The sequence below is a fragment of the Microcaecilia unicolor genome, chromosome 5, assembly GCF_901765095.1.
Source record: "Microcaecilia unicolor chromosome 5, aMicUni1.1, whole genome shotgun sequence".
Taxonomy (NCBI): domain Eukaryota; kingdom Metazoa; phylum Chordata; class Amphibia; order Gymnophiona; family Siphonopidae; genus Microcaecilia; species Microcaecilia unicolor.
In genome coordinates, this window is record NC_044035.1 from 153,245,039 (window position 1) to 153,265,388 (window position 20,350).

Sequence of the window (20,350 nt, forward strand, 5' to 3'; positions counted from 1 at the left end):
AAATCGTTCTGGACTTTCCCTTTTGGAATAGTCTTCACTATTAGTCTTTTTTTTTATTTGTACCCCACACTTTTTCCCACTCATGGCAGGCTCAATGCGGCAGGCAATGGAGGGTTAAGTGACTTGCCCAAAGTCACAAGGAGCTGCCTGGGCCGGGAATCGAACTCAGTTCCTCAGGACCAAAGTCCACCACCCTAACCACTAGGCCACTCCTCCACTCTAGGGGGTATCAACCAAAGTAACAGAGGTAGTGAAAGCCTGGTGGGCCATCTGCAGTGCAGGCTTTATTTATATATCAGATGACTTCCCCAAGCATACTCCATTTCAGCCTTGAGAACTACCCAAATGGCAGAGAGTAACTAAAGGAGTGAAGAAACTAAGGTGAAACCTGGAAAGAAATCCCTAATGACCAATTTTGATGCACACTTTCAGGCTCATTTTCAAAGCACTTAGAGGCTCATTTTCAAAGCACTTAGCCTCCCAAAGTTCCATAGAAACCTATGGAACTTAGCCTCCCAAAGTGCTTTGAAAATATGCCTCTTAGCCTCCCAAAGTTCCATAGAAACCTATGGAACTTAGCCTCCCAAAGTGCTTTGAAAATATGCCTCTTTGAGTCAACTTGTTTGACTGGATTTTGCATCCATAATGTTAAAATGTATTTCATCAGAATTAGCATCAAAAACTGTACAGGGTTTGGATTTTATTAGACCCCCAAAATGGCATTTTGGTAAATGTTGCGCGCTCATGGACTGACAACCTTTCAGAAAAGAGGGTCTAGATCTGCAGCTATTGCAGTTAAGAGACCTCAAATTTTGGGAAACTTCGTTTAACTCCTGACTCACGCAACAGATAAAATTTGAACAAAATTGGAGACATGATGGTGGGAAGGTTTAGACCACTTGGCATGGAATGACCCAGGAGGGAGTGAGGGAAGGATCAGAAGGGGTGTCTGATCAGGGGGTTGGGAAATCAGGAGGGAGAGCTGATCTGGGAATGCTCATGGGGGCTGGGAAGGGTGGAGCCATCCTGGGTAGCTCCGCTGTTGAAAGTTAACTCATGGGTACCACATTACATGTTCAGGCCTAAAGCACAGAGGGCCCACAGTATTGGCCCAAGCACGTAGCAAGATGCTTGTGCATTAACTTTCTTCCATGTGTGGTAAATACAGGGCCAATGAAAGGCATACCCCGTGCATTTATCGCACAGGTTTTGCACTTATTGCATGTTCATTTTTGTGGTTAACACATATAAAATTCAATTCTAACACAATTTTAGTAAAAAAAACGCCTGTTTTTATACTCTGCTGGCACCCAGAAGCCCCTGGTCTCTTACCTGTGTCAGAGGCTTTATTGTCATAGTAGAAACTGGTAGCACTAGGAGACAGCTTTCTCTGGTTTTGTTAGATGTAGAAAAAGTGGCAGTGGTGTCGATTGCTGTAATCCAAGCTACAGATTTAGAGGAAGGCCCAGTTTTTTTAATGACATTAAACAAAAATGCTTTGTTGGCTTTCCTTTCCCTGCTATGTGTATTATGTTAAACAGCCTACATGTGTTTATGGAAGAGCACCTGATGTGATCTGGATCCACCAGACAGAGCAAAAACATTTCCAACTGAGTTATGACTATTTAAATCTTAACAATAATTTTTCTATTTATTAATGAAATTAATGATATAGGACAGTAGAAGTGGAGGAGTAGCCTAATGGTTAGAGCAGCAAGCTGGCAACCAGGGGTATCTGGTTCAAAGCCCACTGCAGCTCCTTGTGGTCTTGGGCAAGTCACCTAACCCTCCATTGCCTCAGATACAAACTTAGGCCCCAATGATCAGAAGCAAACATGGGCGCTAGAAGCTATTAGCGCCATACTAGTACCTGTGTTTGCGCTCACCCCATGATCAGAGCCGGCGAGCATGTGAAACAATGAGCTCACCAGCTCTGACCACAAGTAACATGCAAGTGCATGCTAAACAGGGCATTACATAGTCCTCCCCAATGCTCAGCTTTCAGCGTGCCAAAAAAGGCGCTGCTGCTGTGTCGGAACTGGCGTTAGGATTTGCAGAGCATTGGGGAGGAATGGGGAGCCCTGTCTAGCATGCATCTGCGTGCTAGCAGGCCTCTCCATCCCATTCTGGGCCAAAAAGCCCCCCTTCCCCCCACAATCCCCACAAAACTCTCTTATATGGTAGGGAAGCCCCACCCAGTACATCTCAGGATGCACTGGGCAGGGCGCCGCCATTTTGGAGGTGGCGCTGGAAGGAGGAGGGAGTCCCTTCTCCGTCTCGTTGAGGTACGGGGGTAGGTTCAGGGGCACTAGACCACTATGGGGGGGGGCTGACCCTCTCTGCCGGGGGGGGAGTTTGTGGAGGCTTCTGTTGGGGGAGGGTTGTGGGGGCTGGAGGTCCACCGGACCTCTAGCCCCTTATGTCTGGGGTGGGATGGAAGGCCTCCAGTCCCTATGTTTGACAGGTCCAGTGTTTTGTTTTTGACAGCCTGAACCTGTCAAACAACTCCTGCAGGAAGACTGTCAAAACTAATAGTGCGCATAAATTTGCATGCTATTACTTTGATCATCAGGGCTTTTAATTCCCTGTGCTGTTCTGGTGCTAATTTTCAGCGCTGTTCAGAACAGTGCAGGGAATTTGATCATTAGGGCCTCAGATTGTGAGCCCTCCAGGGGTGGAAAAATACTTGCTGTATCTGAATGTACATTGCTTCAATAGCTCTCAGGCTTACAGGCATATATAAAGAAATTAAATACATTTAAAATATAGGATTTTAACATCTCTTCCATTCTTGCAATGACCACAGTCATAGCATTCATCAAATTAGCTGCTTTTGTGGGTTGCAAACCATCTGCAGCACCAAGGCAACTTCCTCTGAAATTTCTTATATACATGTAAAGGATAGCTGTCTGGGCTTGGATCCTTATGTTTGTTTGATATATTGCCTTTAGGGAAATGGCCTGATAATATTATGTACTTCAGACAAAGACATAGCTCAGAAGCTATCCATCTCTATCTCCTCTATTAGCACCAGCGGTGTTTTCCAGATACAGTGCTTTCCAAAAGTCTTTACATTATGTTGTCTAAAAAATATAATTCAAATGCATAAAAATAGGAATTTGTTCTGCTGATCTATGCAACATACTAAATGTGAAAGGACAATTATAAAAATACTCAAAAAGTGGTTAAGATTAAGAAACCAAAATGTCTACATTACTTAAGTCTTTATACCTCTTGACTCAGTACTTGGCAGAAGCCTCTTCTGCAGCACAACAGCAATGAGTCATTTAGGATAAGTGTCTACCAACATTGCTCAGCAGATTGATGCATTTTCTGCCTGTTCTTCATGGCAGAATAGTTCAAGAACTTTCAAATCAGCTGGGGATCGTCTGTGGACTGCTGTCTTCAAGTCTTATCACAGCTTTCTTTTGATGTCAGGTGTTCCTTTTGATTAGGCCATTCAAGGAGCTTCACGTTTTGCTGAACCATTCCATTGTTGCTTATGTGTTGCGCCAAGGTTTTGGCCTGGATTTATCTGCATTTTGTACCACTTCTTTTTCCTCTGACCTTCACAAATCTTCCTGTCCCCAGTGCTGCAAAGAATCTACACTGTAGGGATGAGGTAAGCGAGGTTGAACTTGAGCAATGGTAGGGAGAGTTGCTAGCTCCATGACATCCCCTCCCCACTTTTTTTTCCCTGCTGCAAGCAGTTGGCCCCGGCCCCTGCTCCACTCTCCTATAGCAACCCCAAGCTAAATTAGGAGAAAAGGGGACCTTAACCTCCTCCTGACTGGGCTGAATGTTAAGTGCCAGCATCTTTGAGTTCTGAACGGACATTGGTGCTTGCACTGACAATTGAACAATGCAACCATACTGCTGAGTATACTAGTGCTTTCTAAAGCATCATCATTTCTTAATGACTGTACAGAAAACTGTGTACACTGAAGACTTCTGTAAACGAGGGAAATGAAGTAAATAACAAAAGTACCTCAGGTTGACTGGAAGTCACTCATGAGAAATACACAATTCTCACTTCTGCTTTTTGCTGACTTTGTACTGTAAAAGAGGAAGTTCAAGCTGAATAAGTTTAAGCTGAATAAGTAGCTGACATGATTATACAATTTTGAACAGCTTGTATTCATTATTAATTAATGAAATAATTTAAAGAAAAACATACCAGCAGTCCACTTTAATGTAATCCAGTGGGCAGCTAAAAGAAGATCATTGGATTCAATATTTTTTTTTCTTCTTTTTGGGAAATACCTCTTATTTAGCTATTCTCACCATTGTGAATAGGGAAAGGGGATGGGATTTGATATACCACATTTCTGTGGTTACAATCAAAGCAGTTTACATATTATATACAGGTTTATTTTGTACCTGGCATAATGGAGGGTTAAGTGACTTGCCCAGAGTTAGAAGGAGCTTCAGTGGGAATTGAACCTGGTTCCCAGGCCACTGCATTAACTATTAGGCTACTCTTCCATGCTAAATAAACCTGGTATGTCTTCGCTAATCCCTATCAGAAACCCATGTAGTTGCTATAGGGATGAATGTAATATGCAATCATGGACAACTAAAGAATAGACCCAGAGATTTAAAACAGTGGGCCTGCTAATTAAGGATTAATTTTGTAGGGCTGTAAGCTTGTCAAACAGCATTATATGTGTACAAAGTAAACATGCAGACACATGGGGGGAGGGATACATTTGATAAAGGATATTCCATATCTAAAGCTTTTTTTTAATATGGAAAAGGGTTTTTATAAAAGTATACAGCTGAATATATGTGTATATGAGGGGGAAGGGAAATGGGACTTGATATACCACCTTTCTGAGGTTTTTTGCAACTACATTCGCTGGCGTCGGGCCTTCCCTCGCTTGTTGTCCCGCCCTCTTTTGAGGTAACTTCCTATTTCCTCGAGGGCGGGACAACAAGCGAGGGAAGGCCCGACGCCAGCGAAGCGATTTTCTCTTTTCAGTTCATGCAGGGGCAGACGCGAGGCGCTGCCTGCATCGGCGATCGCTGCACGGATTTTTTTTAAAAAAGCAGGGTGGTGGCTTTAGGGTGAAGAGGGCTCAAGGCTCTCGACCGGAGGGGGGGCTCAGATGGGAGAGGGGGGCTCAGAGGGGAGAAGGGGATTGGGGAGGGTGAGGGTGCTCAGAGGGGAGAAGGGGATTGGGGAGGGTGAGGGTGCTCAGAGGGGAGAAGGGGATTGGGGAGGGTGGGGGTGCTCATAGGGGAGAAGGGGATTGGTGAGGGTGCTCAGAGGGGAGAAGGGGATTGGGGAGGGTGAGAGTGCTCAGAGGGAAGAAGGGGATTGGGGAGGGTGGGGGTGGTCATGGGAAGAAGGGGATTGGGGAGGGTGGGGGTGGTCATAGGGGAGAAGGGGATTGGGGAGGGTGGGGGAGCTCAGAGGGGATAAGGGGATTGGGGAGGGAGTGCTCAGATGGGAGAAGGGGTCTAAAGCTGGAACTGGGGTCTGACAAGGGGGCAGGAGGGAAAATGGGTCCATGCCTGGGGCAGGTGGGAGAATGGGTCTGGGGCTGAAAAGGGGGGATGCAAGGCATGTGATGGATGAAGGGGGCTGGAACTGGGGGCTGAAAAGAAGGGTATTTGGGATAAGGGGGCTAGTACTGGAACTGGGGGCTGAAACTGGGGGCTTTAAAGGGGACAGGGAGAACTGGCTGGGGCTGAAGCTCGGGACTGATGGGAGAAAAGGGCTGGGGACTGGTGGAATAGTGGGGCAGGTGGGAGATGTGGACTGGGGCTGGAACTAGGGGCAGGTGGAATAAGGGGGCTGAAAAGAGGGGGCAGAGAGAGAGGGGACAGACCCTGGATGGAAGTGGGGAGCGTGAGGGAGGGCAGACCTTGGATGGATGGGAGAGGGAGGGCAGACGGATTGAAGGGGCAGAGAGAAAGGGCAGATGTGGATGGAAGGGAGAGAGAGAGGGCAAATGTTGATGGAAGGAGGAGAGAAAGATGGCAGACTGGGGCAGATGGTGGATGGAAGGGGCAGAAATAGAGGGCAGATGTGGATGGAAGGGAGAGAGAGGGCAGACAGTGGATGGAAGGGGCAGAGAGAGAGGGCAGACACTGGATGGAAGGGACATTAGAGAGGGCAGACACTGGATGGCAGAGAGAGAGAGCGAAGACAGATGCTGGATGGAATGAAGACAGTGAAAAGAAGATGAGGAAAGCAGAAACCAGAGACAACAAACTGTAAATATATATTTTAATTATTTTGCTTTAGGATATAGTATTGTAGCTGTGTTAATAAATGTTTATAAATAGAACATGTAAATAAGGTAATCTTTTTATTGGACTAATTTTAATACATTTTGACTTAACTTTCAGAGAACAAAACCCCCTTCCTCAGGTCAGGATAGCAGACTGTTACAGCACTATACTGTATTGACCTGGGGAAGGAGATTTTGGCCTCTGGAAGCTAAATGTATTAGTCCAATAAAATGGTATTATTTTATTTTCTGTATTTGTTTTATTTCTATTTGTTAATTTGTAAAGTGGTGATTGGTACTTGTTTTTCAAATTTACATCTGCTGTCTTTATATTTTGCACAGTACTAGGGGACAGTTTCTGTTTCTGTGGTGTTGCATTATATGCAGAGTCTGGCATCGGGGGTTCAGTTTAATTTTTGTCTAAATAGATTACTTATTCTACAGTGGATTAGGGTGTATCTGTGTTTGTGAAAATGACATGGCTTTCAGTTAGCATTGACTGCAGGATCGACGATCTGTACTAATCTGTCTGTTTTCGTTTTACAATAGGTGAATTGATGTTCTAGTGCTCACTGTAGTGTTTAAGATGCTTTCCTTTTCCTTGTGTGACTCGTACAAATTACTGCTTATGGTATGGTAGAATCGCTCTATAGGTCCTGAATGTTTTGTATTCTTGGTATGCCTAGTACTGGATTTGGGGGGGGGGGGTGTTAAAAAATGACCGGCCCTGGGTGTCAACTACCCTAGGTACGCCACTGTACGAGAGAGAATAATTTTCATACACGGGGAATGCCAGAGGGGCCCCAATTTGCAGACTGTAAGGAGGGGGTGATTGTGATATACAAGGAACTTGTAAAGAAGAGAGAACAGCCTTGCCTGGAGATAGAAAACTGGACAGAGTGCATTGATCACTGGACCCTGGCTAACCAAAGGGAAACCTGCCCAGAAACAGGTTGAATTTCAGGGGGATAGTTTTCAGTGGGAGAGGCTCTGCATTTTTCTATTGGGTTAAAATAAAGCCAGTTCTGAAGTTCTCAAATGTATTTCTTAGGTTCCTGATATTCTGTGGACTCCAGCATAGGCGGTCGGTGGCCCAACTGTTTGGGGAGGCTAAAGGGGGCGGGGTTATGGGTGGTACCAGGGGGCGGGGCTTACATCCATAATTGTCCGACAACACACAGGAAAAATAAATAAAAGTAAAATAGTCACAATTAATACCTTTAACAATTCAACATCAGATCCTCCAAAATATTATAAAACTATGTCTGAAGTTATGACAAACTAAAATGAATTTAAAGTGTTGATGTCACCTTAGTACGGCCAACACACAATCTTTCCACTGCAAAACACTATACACAAACTTGTGCAAAAACACACTCAGAAACTTACCAAATCATAACAGCACTAATTCCAAGGACAGGACGAGCTACAATCTTATGCGTGGAAAAGCAGCACTGTAATTACACCAGGCTCTAAAACACCAATACACTACCTAGTGAAAAAAACCAAAACCAAAAGGGCTGCAAATAGTACACGCTAGCAGAATACTGCACCTTGATCACACATGAAAAACACATGACAACAGATATGACAAAAGGAACTAGAAATCAAAAGATATGAAGGCAAAATTATGAATTGGAAAATTACCTCAAGAAGTCAGACTTGGCATGCAGCAATACTAGAGAAATTGAAACTTACGTGCAAAATATCACAGATGCACATTTCCAAAGCTGACATATTCCAATTAATACATTCTGAATAAAATACTTTTTTCTACCTTTGTTTTCTGAGCATTTAGTTTTTCTATTCGCTTTGGTCCCAGTGTCGTCTGTTTTATGGTGTCTTCTTTCCATTTGATATTCTTTCACTCACCATGTCCACCATCCTCCTGTGTCCTTATGCGTTCTGTCTACCATCTGTGGCACCCTGTCCCTATCCTTCCTCCAGTTGCAGCATCTGCCCTCAAAGCGTTTCAATCCAGTCCTTAAATTCAGCAGTTTCCCCTCCATCCATATTCAGCATTTCTCCTCACTCCCCTCCCCTCCCCTCCATTCATCCATCCATCCGTGTCCAGCAACTCTCCTCCCTCCCCTGTCCTCCATCCATATCTAGCAAATCTCCTTTCTCCCCGGTTCTTCCATCCATCCATCTAGCAAATCTCCTCTCTCCCCTGACCCCTCCATCCTTCCATATCTAGCAATTCTCCTCTCTCCCCTGCCCTCCCCTACATGTCCAGTCCAGTGATTTCTCTTCTCTCCCGTCCCATCTATCCCCCCTCTCCTCATCCTTCCATCCGTTTTCTCTCTTTATCTCCCCATCCTTCTGTCTTCCTCTTCCCTCTTTCTCTCCATGTCCTTCCATTCGTCTACCCCCTCTCCGATCCTGCCATCCAACATCTACCCCCCTCTCTCCCAATCCTTCCATCGTGTCTCTCTCTCTCTCTATCCCCTTTTCCATCCAGTGTCTCTCTCTCTACCCTTTTCCATTCATCATGCCCCCCTCTCTCTCCCCATCCTTCAATGTTTCTCCTCCTGTTAGTTTCTCTCTCCCTTCCAGTGTCTTCCCTCTTTCACCCCCCCCTCCCATTTTCTCCTCCTTTTAAGCAGCTTCTCCCTTTCTCCAGGACTCCAGCCCTTCTCCATGTCCCCTCCTTCTCTCCCCATCTTCCCACTCTCTCCATTATACCTGCCTAGTGCCTCTCGCTCCCCCTTCCACCCGGTATTAATTTGTTGGCCATTGCTGCTGCTTCTCCTCTTCAGCAGCAGCAGCGCCCCGAGTCCAGACAAAAAAAAAAAAGGTAGCACGCGTTACACGCACCCAAAGTGCAGGAATCAGCTGGGAGGACCGACACCACACGCAGCTTCAACCGTTTTGGAGACCCCAGGAGCAACAGTTGGCTGCTGGAACAAGCGCGGGGCTGTACCGTAGCAGCTTTCAGCATGGGCTATCGGCACTGCAGCCGCTCCTCTCTGTCCCCGGAGCAGAGCAGGCAGGAAGTCGATGTCAACTTCCTTCCTGCTCCTCCAGGGGCAGAGAGAGGAGCGGCTGCAGCGCAGACAGCCCATGCTTGAAGGCTGCCATGGCCCCGCTCTTGCTTCTTTTTTTTGTTTTATCGCGCGACTCGCGCTGAAGAGGAGACTTTCCCACTTTGCCGGCCCAGACTCGTGAGTGCGGGAGACTCCGGACTTGGCAGGTCTGGATGAGCGGGCCTCGGGCCTGGAGGGAAAGTGGCTACGTTTGGTGGGGGGGGGGGGGGGGGGGCAATGCAGCATGGGCGGGAAAGGTCACGGCTGGGGAGGCTTAGCCTCCCCAAGCCTCTTATACGGGGCGCCTATGGACTCCAGAGTATGTTCTAACAAAGTTAATTAAAAGAAAACTAACAAAGTAATTGGGTAGAGATAATGGGATCAGTATTCAAAGGGACTTAACCGGGTAGGAGATGGAACCGTGATCCTCATCGTTCTGTTCTGGCTGAGGCAGATGTGGTTCCCTCTACTTCTGGAGTTGTCCTTTGAAGAACTGTGGAGATTGGAGTGTATTACTCAGAAAGAGGGGTCTTTTCATCCCAGATAAATCTATGTAATTGGACCATACCTGGATTTTCAGCATCATTTACCCAAATAGTGTCATTGAATATCCAGGCAGACTTCTGCAGCACTATCCAGCTAGTGCTGGAGAAGTCTGGAGGTAGAGTAGGACAAAACAAAAGCACAAGGAGTCTTCAAGAATACCATTTACTCTGCTGGTTTCTGGTGGTTTTTACTTCTGTGAGGGGGTCCTTTTACTAAGGTGCGCCAAAATGTGGCCTGTGCTGGTGTAGACGCACGTATTGGATGCGTTGCAGGTCTATTTTTCTGCGCACCTGCAAAAAAAAAGGCCTTTTTTTTTAGCCGAAAACAGACATGCGGCAAAATAAAAATTGACGCATGTCCATTTTGGGCCTGAGACCTTACCGCCACCCATTGACCTATTGATAAAGTCTCACACATTAACTGGACAGTAATCGTCAGTTTGCGTACAATGCTGATTACCACCCGGTTAGTGCCGCGCGCCAGAAATTTTCTGGGATGTGTAGAAAATGAAATTACTGCCGTGGTCACATGGTAGCTGGGCGCTAGTTCAAAATTGACGCACGTACGCACCTATGTGGCTTACTAAACGGACCCCTGAGTTTGTAGCATTTTAAGTTACTGGTTGTACCCGTGTTTACCTTGGCGTCAATCAGTATCTTGAGATTTCGCCATTTTCATTGTTTTTTCAAGTACTTGCATTTTTGGGAATTCATGACCATTGCAAGACCCCTGACGCAGGCAGCTTTGCCAAAACATGGTCTGACCAATAAAGTATTGAGTTGATGCCCCTATTCTGAAAGCTCCTTGTGCTTTGTTCCTGAGTTGAGTGTACTTTAGTTGCTTGGGGGTGGGGTAGCGGCAGACCCCAGAAGTTATCCAGGCTCTGTTAATATTCAGTGCCACTGCCCAGATAACTAACCAGGCAAGTTGGACTGCAGAAAATACTGTCCTAATTATGGCTGGCTATCCCGGTACAGCACTGAATATCAACAGTACCGCATAACTGCCAAAGACTCTGATATTCAGTGCCAATACCCAGATAAGAGCTGGCACTGAATGTCCTGGTCTAATTCGGCCAGCATTGGTCAGCCTTTAAAAATACAAAAACAACACAGACTACCATGGGCTGAATACTGTGCAGAGTATTTCCATCCTAACAATCGTTTTACATTGCAAGTTGTTAGCATTTGCAAAGGTCCTGTTATCAAGACACCCTCTTGATTAAGGCTTTTTATCCTATGGGTTTATAAACTGTAAATTTAGGTGTTTATTTTCAAACTCATTAAAGAGCCGATATAAATTGGTGGGGGTTTTTATTAATCAAAATAAATGTACAAGATGCTGGTCAGCAATTTGACAGTGCTGTATATATTTCTAGATCAATTTTGGGCAGGGAAATTATCTTTAACGAATAAGCAATCATTTTTTTTTAAAGTAAAGATACTTCTCCCTAGGGATAACTCCCTTATACATACCCTTGCAGACTTATAAAAAAAAAAGTTGATCTGTGTTTAACTCCTAGGAATAGTAGTGACAGTTTTACATACACTCTGCATTACTTATTTAATTTTACCCCTGGCATAGGTGGAAGTCGAAATATGATAGTGTTGGATTTTTAAATTATTTATTATGATTAATTTGTTCTTTTTGCTTAATTCCTTGACTTATTTTTTTATATTAAATTCCATAGTATTATATTTAAAAAGTATCTCAAATATTTGTTTTTCTGTCCTTCATTGTGGGTTTCGTTCTTGGATGTATTTAATATTGTATAGAAACTTGCCTCTGTCCTTTTCTGCACTGTCTATCTAGCAGAAGTCATGGCTAGATTGAAGCCTCAGACTTTCACACCGGCTTGAGAGTAAGAGCTTGCATAATGTGCAATTTTGCCCACACTCAGCCAAATTTCACCCCAAAAAATGCAGGGTCATGCACTTGGGTCGCAAAAATCAGAGGGAAAGGTACAGTATAGGGGATGAAGTGCTTCAGTGTGCGAAGGAAGAGCGGGACTTGGGGTTGATTGTGTCTGATGACCTTAAAGCTTTCAAATAGGTAGAAAAAGCGACAGCCAAAGCCAGAAGGATGCTTGGGTGCATAAAGAGAGGCATGACCAGCAGGAAAAAGGAGGTGATAGTGCCGTTATATAAGTCTCTGGTGAGGCCCCATTTGGAGTACTGCATGCAGTTCTGGAGACTGCACCTACGGAAAGATATAAACAGGATGGAGTTGGTCCAGAGGGCGGCTATGAAATTAGTAAGCGGTCTTGAATGCAAAAATTATAGGGACAGGCTTATGAACCTCAACATATATACGCTGGAAGAGAGGAGGGACAGAGGAGACATGATAGAAACGTTTAAATATCTCAAGGGCATTTATGTACAGGAAGAGAGCCTTTTCCAAATGAAGGAGAGCTCTGGAATGAGGGGGCATATGACAAAGTTAAGAGGGAATAGGCTTAGGAGTAACCTAAGGAAGTAGTATTTCACAGAAAGGGTGGTGGAGGCGTGGAATGGCTTCCCGGTGGAGGTGGTGGAGTCGAGGACTGTTCCAGAATTTTAAAAGGCGTGGGATCGCTTAGGAACAGGAAGAATTAGGGGTTACAGAGGATGGGCAGACTGGATGGGTCATATGACCTTTATCTGCCATCATGTTTCTATGGACTAGATGGACCATTGGTCTGACCCAGTATGGCTGCTCTTATGTTCTTATGTATAACGTTGCTTTGTTTGTATTTGTGAACTGTCAATAGTTAGATGAAGGCGAACCATCTGAAACTCAATATGGGGAAGACTCAAATTATGTTACTCACTAGTCATCATATTGAGAAAGTGCTGAAGTCTCTTATGGTAGATGGTGTTGAAATTAATTTAGTAGAAAAAGTGAGGTCTTTGGGTCTGATTTTTGATTCTGCCTTAACGATGAAAGATCAAGTACGTCAGTATGGTCTTTTCAAAGTTGAAATTACTGAGACGTTTAAAGGATTGTCTCACTTTGGAAAATTGTCATTTGGTTATTCACAGTAAAGTAGTTATCTCAGTTTGATTATTATAGCGACCTTATATCACCAGTGCTTATGCAATATAAGATCATATTGTTGATATTTAAAGTATTTACCAATCGTGTTTCAGTTGCAGTTGCATCTAGTTTACATCTACACCACCCATCTAGAAGCTTAAAATCTGACCATGAATATGCTAGATTTCTCTTCTTTTCGTACAGTTTATTTTCATGAGTACAGCGCATCAATTTTCTTTATAGTTGGTTCAAAGTTCTGGAACTCACTGCTGTAGGATCTGACAGCAGTAAGAAATCTGGAGCTATTTAAAAAGAGACTTAAGACTTTTTTTTTTTTTGATTCAGTGTGCTTATGAAGCATCCGAATTACAAATATATGAAATATTATTGAAATGTTGATTATTATTATTATTAACATTTGTTTAGCGCTACCAGATGCACGCAACGCTGAACACCTGACACAGAGAGACAGTCCCTGCTCGATAGAGCTTGATTAGTGATGTTTGTCTGTGGATCCTTTACGTTCTTTTCATTTTTATTATATTTTATTATTGTTCTGCTATGTTCCACTGAGGATTGTAGATTGGTGGAATAGAAAAGCTTTTAAATAAATAAAATAAATCCCATCTATAAAAATGCAGCACCTTAGAATACCAATATACTTCCTGCTGGGAAAAAACAGAACAAGTCAGACTGCTACAGATCCCTAAACAGAAACTAAATACTAGCAGAATACCACACAGAAGCTACATGCTAGCACAATACCACACCTTGATCACATGCATAAAACACAAACAGACTCTCAACAAATATGAAACAGTTATAGACAGAGGCAAAAAAACTGAACTGGAAACCTCAAAAAGTCAGACTATACATATTCTTTGCTAGAGGAACAGAAACTGAAATGCAAAGTATCAGAGATGCACATTTGCCAAAGCTGACACATTCCAATTAATAAATTCACAATAAAATATTTTTCTATCTTTGTTGTCTGATCATTTTATTTTTCTATTTTGCTTTGGTCCCAGTGTCTCTTCTGCGTTTTTCTTTTCTAATTTTCTTGCCAGTCTCCTGTCTGTTTCACATTTCTTCTCTCTCCATACCCTTCATCCATCTTCCCTGTGTCCGTTATCTGTCCTGTCTAGCATCTCCATCTCCCCTCTATGATTCTGTCTCTATCCTCCCTCCATTTTCAGCATCTGTGTCTCTATTCCTCCTCCTGTATCCAGCATTACTCCTCTGTGTCGCTGATACTTCTGGTCTGAGATGGGAGTGTAACCCATTGAAATACTTTTAAGGGGAGAGGGAGAAGTATTAGGGTCAAATAAAGGAGGCATGAGGACAAGAGTTGGCAAGTGTATGCTTCTGCCTCTCTGTGGGGCCCTTTAATTAAGGTGAGTAGGTGCCTACGCACGTCCAGCACACGTCAAATTGGTACTACCGCATGCGGTAATTCTGTTTTTGGGGCGCTTACCCAGTGGTAATTGGCAGTTGGCACATCTGGACACTTACTGCACGGATAGCGTGTGGGACCTTACCGCTAAGTCAGTGGGTGGCGTTAAGGTCTCGGGCCGAAAATGGACGCACGCTGGGTTTCATTTTGCCGCATGTCCATTTTCTGGCACAATAAAAAAAAATCTCTTTTTTCCAGGTACACTCAGGAAATGGACCAGTGCATGACATGTGCCTACACCAGTGCAGCCCACCTTTGGGCGCACCTTAGTAAAAGGGCCCCTATGAGGGGTATTAGAGATGAGATGGAGATATGGAGTAGAAGCAAGGGAATCAAACAAAAAAGTGAGGTATAAACCAGCAGGATATCAACCAGTCTTTATTGGTAACAGCTAATAGGTGACCTGACATGGCCGTGTTTCGGCACAATTGGCCTGCCTCAGGGGTCAAGTAGATCCCCTTTTAATGATCTATTTTACCCCTGAGGCAAGCCAATTGTGCCGAAACATGGCCGTGTCGGGTCACCTTTTAGCTGTTACCAATAAAGACTGGTTGATATCCTCCTAGTTTATACCTCACTTTTTTGTTTCATTCTCACAGTCACGTGAGGTTTGTGCCTCCTTTTCGCTTGTCTGTAGAAGCAAGGGAGGCAGCGGAGATGTGAAAAGAATAGAATACTAGTAGCTGAGGGTTGGAAGGGTTCTAGAGGGCCCTGAAAGGATGTGTAATGGGATGGAGGTCAAAGAACCCAAAGCCTGGCCACCTTTGGGGATAGGGAGTGAACTAGTGACTTTTGGTTAAGGGGAGAGAGTAAACATACAAAAATTGATGGTTGAATGACATACATTTAAGTGTTGCTATGCCTCTGATATTACGTGACATGTTGTGATTTGTTCTTTGTTTGAGAGGGTGGTTTCAATATGAATATTGGGCCATACATTTACACATTGATAAAGTACTCGTACACATTCACACCTTTGAGAAGATGTAAATGTGCCTGCAGGTATAAATTTTGGGGTCATTTTAGGAGTGTTTTGTAAAGTTATATAGGTACCTGTGTTATCTTTATAAAATGGCACTTTGCTTGACATTTACGTAGGTACCCTACTATCAAATTACACCCTTTGTCTTTTGCAGGCTAATAGTTGGGAAGTAGGACCAATGCCAAGCAGCCTTCTACAGCTTATGCCCCAAAATTGGTAGAGATTAAGTATGCCAATGTTTAATTGTGAAGAAATGGAACCAGTGCATTGGTCAGACTGGATGAACCCTGCAGATCTTTATCTGCCAATATTTACTATGCTACTATATAATAGACAATCTGCTACATATACTAAAGCACTTTTATTCTTTAATTTCAGAGTAATTCATTTTTTTCATGAAAAATGTCATCATCGTCCACTTTTGGAGCATTTTTGAACATTTAATGTACTTGTCAGTCAAAAATTGTTTGCCTTCATTTTGCAATATGTACTTAGCCCTGCTCCAATAGCAGTATTACCACAGTCTCCGAGTCTCAGTGTTGGAAAAACAAAAATGAAATTGCAAGTCTAGTCCAATTCATTTCAACGTTGACTTTTGTGGGGCAGGAAATGTCTACCTCCTGTTTGGCTGGTAGTTGCTCAATATGACCATGCAGTCACCAAGAGTGGACAGAAGCAAGCCCAGCTCTGATGATGCCAAATGATGTTACTGGATTATCAGAGGATAGATGATAAGGGGTTTTCAGATATAACAGGAAAACCCAAATTCAAATTCTCCATTGAGAGTGTATTATCAAGATTTGCCAGCTATACATAGTAGATGACAGCAGATAAAGACTTGCACGGTCCATCCAGTCTGCCCTATAAATAGGGTTTCTGGTTTTCAGTTATAATGTATTTTGTAAGATTTCTGAAGTTCCACAGAGCAAAACTGTAGAGCTTTGTACTGTGTTTCAGGTTTTTACAAGGTTCTGTAGAACTGAGTTGTAGAGCTTTTGGTGTGTTAAGGTTCTTGAAGTTTTCTTGAACTCATTTACATAACACTGTACTCTTTCCTCCGACCCCTGGACCCTGAATAAAGCTGGAACCATTTTTGCTGAAAGAAGTGGCTGTAGACCGGGGGTCCTCAATCCAGTCCTCAGAACACACCTAGCCAGTCAGGTTTTCAGGATACCCACAATGAATATGCATGAAACAAATTTGCATAGAACAGAGGTGGTGCATGCAAATGTATCTTATGTTTATTCATTGTATGTATCCTGAAAACTTGACTGGCTAGTTATGTCTGAGGACTGGATTGAGAACCCCTGGTCTAAAGCCACTTTTTTCAGCAAAAATGGTTCCAGCTTTATTTAGGGTCCAGGGCTCAGAGGAAAGAGTTCAGTGTTATCTGAGTTCAAGAACCTTAACACACCAAAACCTCTATAACTCAGTTCTACAGAACCTTGTAAAAACCTGAAACACTACTACTACTACTTAGCATTTCTATAGCGCTGCCAGGGTTACGCAGCGCTGTACAAGTTTAGACAAGGGGAAGGACAGTCCCTGCTCAAGAGAGCTTACAATCACAGTACAAAGCTCTACAGTTTTGCTCTGTGGAACTTCAGAAATCTTACAAAATACATTACAACTGAAAACCAGAAACCCTATTTATAGGGCAGACTGGATGGACCCTTCACATCTTTATCTGCTGTCATCTACTATGTATGGCTGGCAAACCCTAATAATAAAACTCGTAGGTAGGTACAAATAATTGTGTTGACTATGTTAGTAATTTATAACTTTTATATAAGACACAAGAGGAGCAAAGGTATTTGGGAGGAAAACGCCTCTGAACGTATAGAGGCGTTTTCCTCCTGTATAGAACTCCTGCTCTAGACCTAAAACAGCCTATGCACTGCAAAAGAGTGGAGATAGTTTGCAGAGAAGCAAGGGACATTTACATGTACAATAAACATGCAGAGGCACTAGTGAGATGTTATTTAAGTAATTGTTTTAATGACTGTTATTTTAGCATATCATTATTTTAAATAATTAGAAAACATTAAATAGTTTGGTTTTTCTGTGCTGCTTTATAACACCTAATGAAACTATTATATATTCTATGCCCTATGTTTTGCCATGTGTGCAGGATTCACAAGGGAACCTTGCTTGCTGCCTTGCAAACTGTTCTGTTCAGTGCCTAACATCCCACTTATACACACAACTGATCAGCTTCAAAAATGTAGTTTTTGGTGGAAGACTAGGCTAGTGGAGTCCTTTAAAATGCTGCTTTGTGTGTGCAGAAGGCAGGGCAGAGAGGGAGCAGGATGCCTGGAGACAGAGGAGCCTGGGAGCTTTCTCTCCTCTCATCAGCTGATCTGTGAGTTTTTCCTCTCGGGAGGGAAGGGGGCCAGATGACAGAGCACAGTCAGAGAACTCGTGAATAATTCAGCACCTTCCTCTCTCTGCTGGTGTCAGCTGGAGGAAGTGTTTCCTCTCCTGTCATCGAACTAATGCTGCTGGAGGATCGGGCGAGCTTAGGCAAGCAAGTGCTAGTCCTATCTGCCGGATCTGCCATGCAGTTCGTCTGTCTGCAAGCCCAAGCGTAGGAGCCATGCGACAGGGGGAGAAGCTCTGTATTCCATATACCAATGCATTCCTGCTGGAAAATGAAGCTTCAGGTAGGAAGTTCGATACCTCGCTAATGCTAGCAGATCTATGCTCTGAGCTCTGTCATCTGATTCAGAGCACTGAAATACAAAGAGGAAGGGAGGACCTGGACCCGCCGTCTTTCTCCTGTGCATTTGCTTGCGTTTGAAGGTTGCTAGGGAACAGATCTGTGTAAGTTGAGGGGTAAAAAGCATCTTGTCTGATCAGAAGTACCTCTGCTTCTCACTGTGACCCACAGCCTTTCAATCTCCATTTTGTTCTGCCTGTACTCAGAGAGTGGCAGTGTTAAATGATAAGAGGAAAGAAACTGGACATTGTGCCTTATTGATCACAGTCCTGTTGAAAATACCAGGCCAAACCTGTTAAACAGGAGCGCGTGCACATCTCAGTATTCTGGGAATGGGTATGTTTACATGCTTGCTTTGTGCATGCAGCCAGGGCCTGCTTCTTTTTATCTGTTCGTTAATAAGGTCTTTCAATCCTGCAGGCGGCTTCCCTAGCTTATAGAAGGAAGCAGGGGATTTCTGAAATAAGATAGCACAGGGACAAAGGCTCTTTGTTTGAGCTCTCTGCATTATTTCCAAAGAGCACCCCCCCCCCCCCCCTGCAGTCACTGATGTATAATTTCATTTGCTAGGGAGGTTGCTACTTGGTCTCTTTTACAGTATGGATAACAGTCTCCAAGCAAGGAGCATGCTAAATTTCTTCACCACCCTGCTGTTTCCCCTGCACATCTTGAATTTACCCAACAATGTGTGGGGGGTCTCCATCGCCCCCCTTCCCCCTACAACTCCCTGTTCACCTTGGAGCTGAATCCAGTTACAAAGGATTCAAGACTGGTTTCTTCGGCTCCCTAGCCTATGGTGATCAAATAGGAAATGGAGCTGATTTCACTTGACCAAGCCTCATGATTCTCTTAGGCTATGGCAATGTACAGACAGATTCTACCTATGTAATCATTTTTTTTCTTATGCTGTTTTTTTTTATTTTATGAATCATTGTAAATAGTTTTCATGTAATTTGTTACTGAAGGGGGTATATCAAGAATTCAAATAAGCTAAACATTGTATTGCTGGTGGTAAAATGATATTGAGCTGCTTCATGTCTTAAAAACTATAACCAGGTATTGTGTTTTTGACTGTGGCACAAATTGTACATTTTTGTTCTATGGACCATTTCCATTCTCAAACAGCTTTGTTTTGTTGGGGGGGTGGTGGTGGAGGGGTTAGTTGCTTTCCCCCCTGAATTGTATCAGAAAATGCCTTCCTCGCAATCCTATAATGACTGAAATATGGGTTTGTTTTTAAAGAGCTGTCAGTCTAGTTCCAACTCTGCTGGACTGCTTCACTAATAGATGTAGGAACTGTTAGCTTTATGTGGCAACTGAGGGAGAGGTTTAGCATCTCATGTTTACCTCCATCTTAAAGGTTAGCCTGACCTGGTCATTCTATGAGTGGATAATACTGGTGTTAATCTGCCTCTCTTTTTTCTGGATTAGATTCTGCTACTTTGTGACCAGCTGTCCATTGATCCTTTGTGGATTCCTTTTAGGGATATTACCGAGAAGCAAAACTTGGAAGAGAGCAGAGGGCTGTTTGTGAGGGAACAAGGCATGCCAAGGGATGTATAGTCTTGTATCATAGAGTTATGCACACACACTATTGGAAGCGTTTCTATATAGCAAAATCTCAGGCTGCATGTTTTGGAGCAGAAGGAGAATGCAGTTTCAAATATGGGGAAATGCAAATTTGCAGCAACACACGGGATGAGGAAGAGGGTAAGGAATAGTAAGATTTCCAACACTGAACTGGAAAGCACCTAATGAAAAGTTGCACTCGAGTTACTGAGAGAGAACAGGAAACATGGGGGCCAGCCGCTCAGCATTTTTTGAGTCCATGTTATTCATTGCAAGAACTCTAATTTTAACTGTCCTGGTTAGTTATTAAAGACAGACTATATGAAACATTTATTTCCTGTTCCTCCTGCCAGCCTCTTACTTGCTGTTAATTTAAATTTCGCAGTGAGTTTAGAAACTTAAAAACGCATTGCTCCATTTTCAGCCAGCACAGTGACTATTTTAAGTGAAGCGCTGGTGGTGCCAACCTTAGGATATATATTCAACACCATTATCCGTACAGGTTATAGTGCTGAAAATATAGATAGTGTAGTCACTGTGCCTATACTATCCGTTTAGTTAGAACTTCTATTTGGTAGGCCTCTGGATTTCAAGCATGTCTGCCCATATACAACCCTGGAAGGGGATGTGGCTCCTCCCTATCCTGTTCAGACCTGCTCTTTCCCTTCATCCCCTTACCTCACAGCTGTGTAGAACAAGATGGACAGCATGTTGTAGTATCCCAAGGAAAATTCAACAGAGGGCCTACTAGTCTCGATCACTGAGAAACTGCTCTGTGTCTCTTCCCACCACTTGCAAGGG

General features: G+C 43.6%; 1 protein-coding gene across 2 annotated transcripts in view; it reads left to right on the forward strand.

The window, feature by feature from the left end:
- The window catches only part of LOC115470354 (E3 ubiquitin-protein ligase MARCH8-like), a 195,939-nt gene that overhangs the window by 52,055 nt on the left and 123,534 nt on the right, over positions 1-20,350 (forward strand). The window contains exon 1 of one of the 2 annotated variants that reach the window (XM_030203438.1): positions 17,658-17,924. The exons of the other annotated variant lie outside the window; for it this stretch is intronic. Coding sequence (XP_030059298.1) covers positions 17,895-17,924 — 30 coding nt within the window. The 5' untranslated portion in view covers positions 17,658-17,894. Of the gene's footprint in view, positions 1-17,657; positions 17,925-20,350 lie in introns of those variants that run through there. 2 annotated transcript variants of the gene reach the window in all.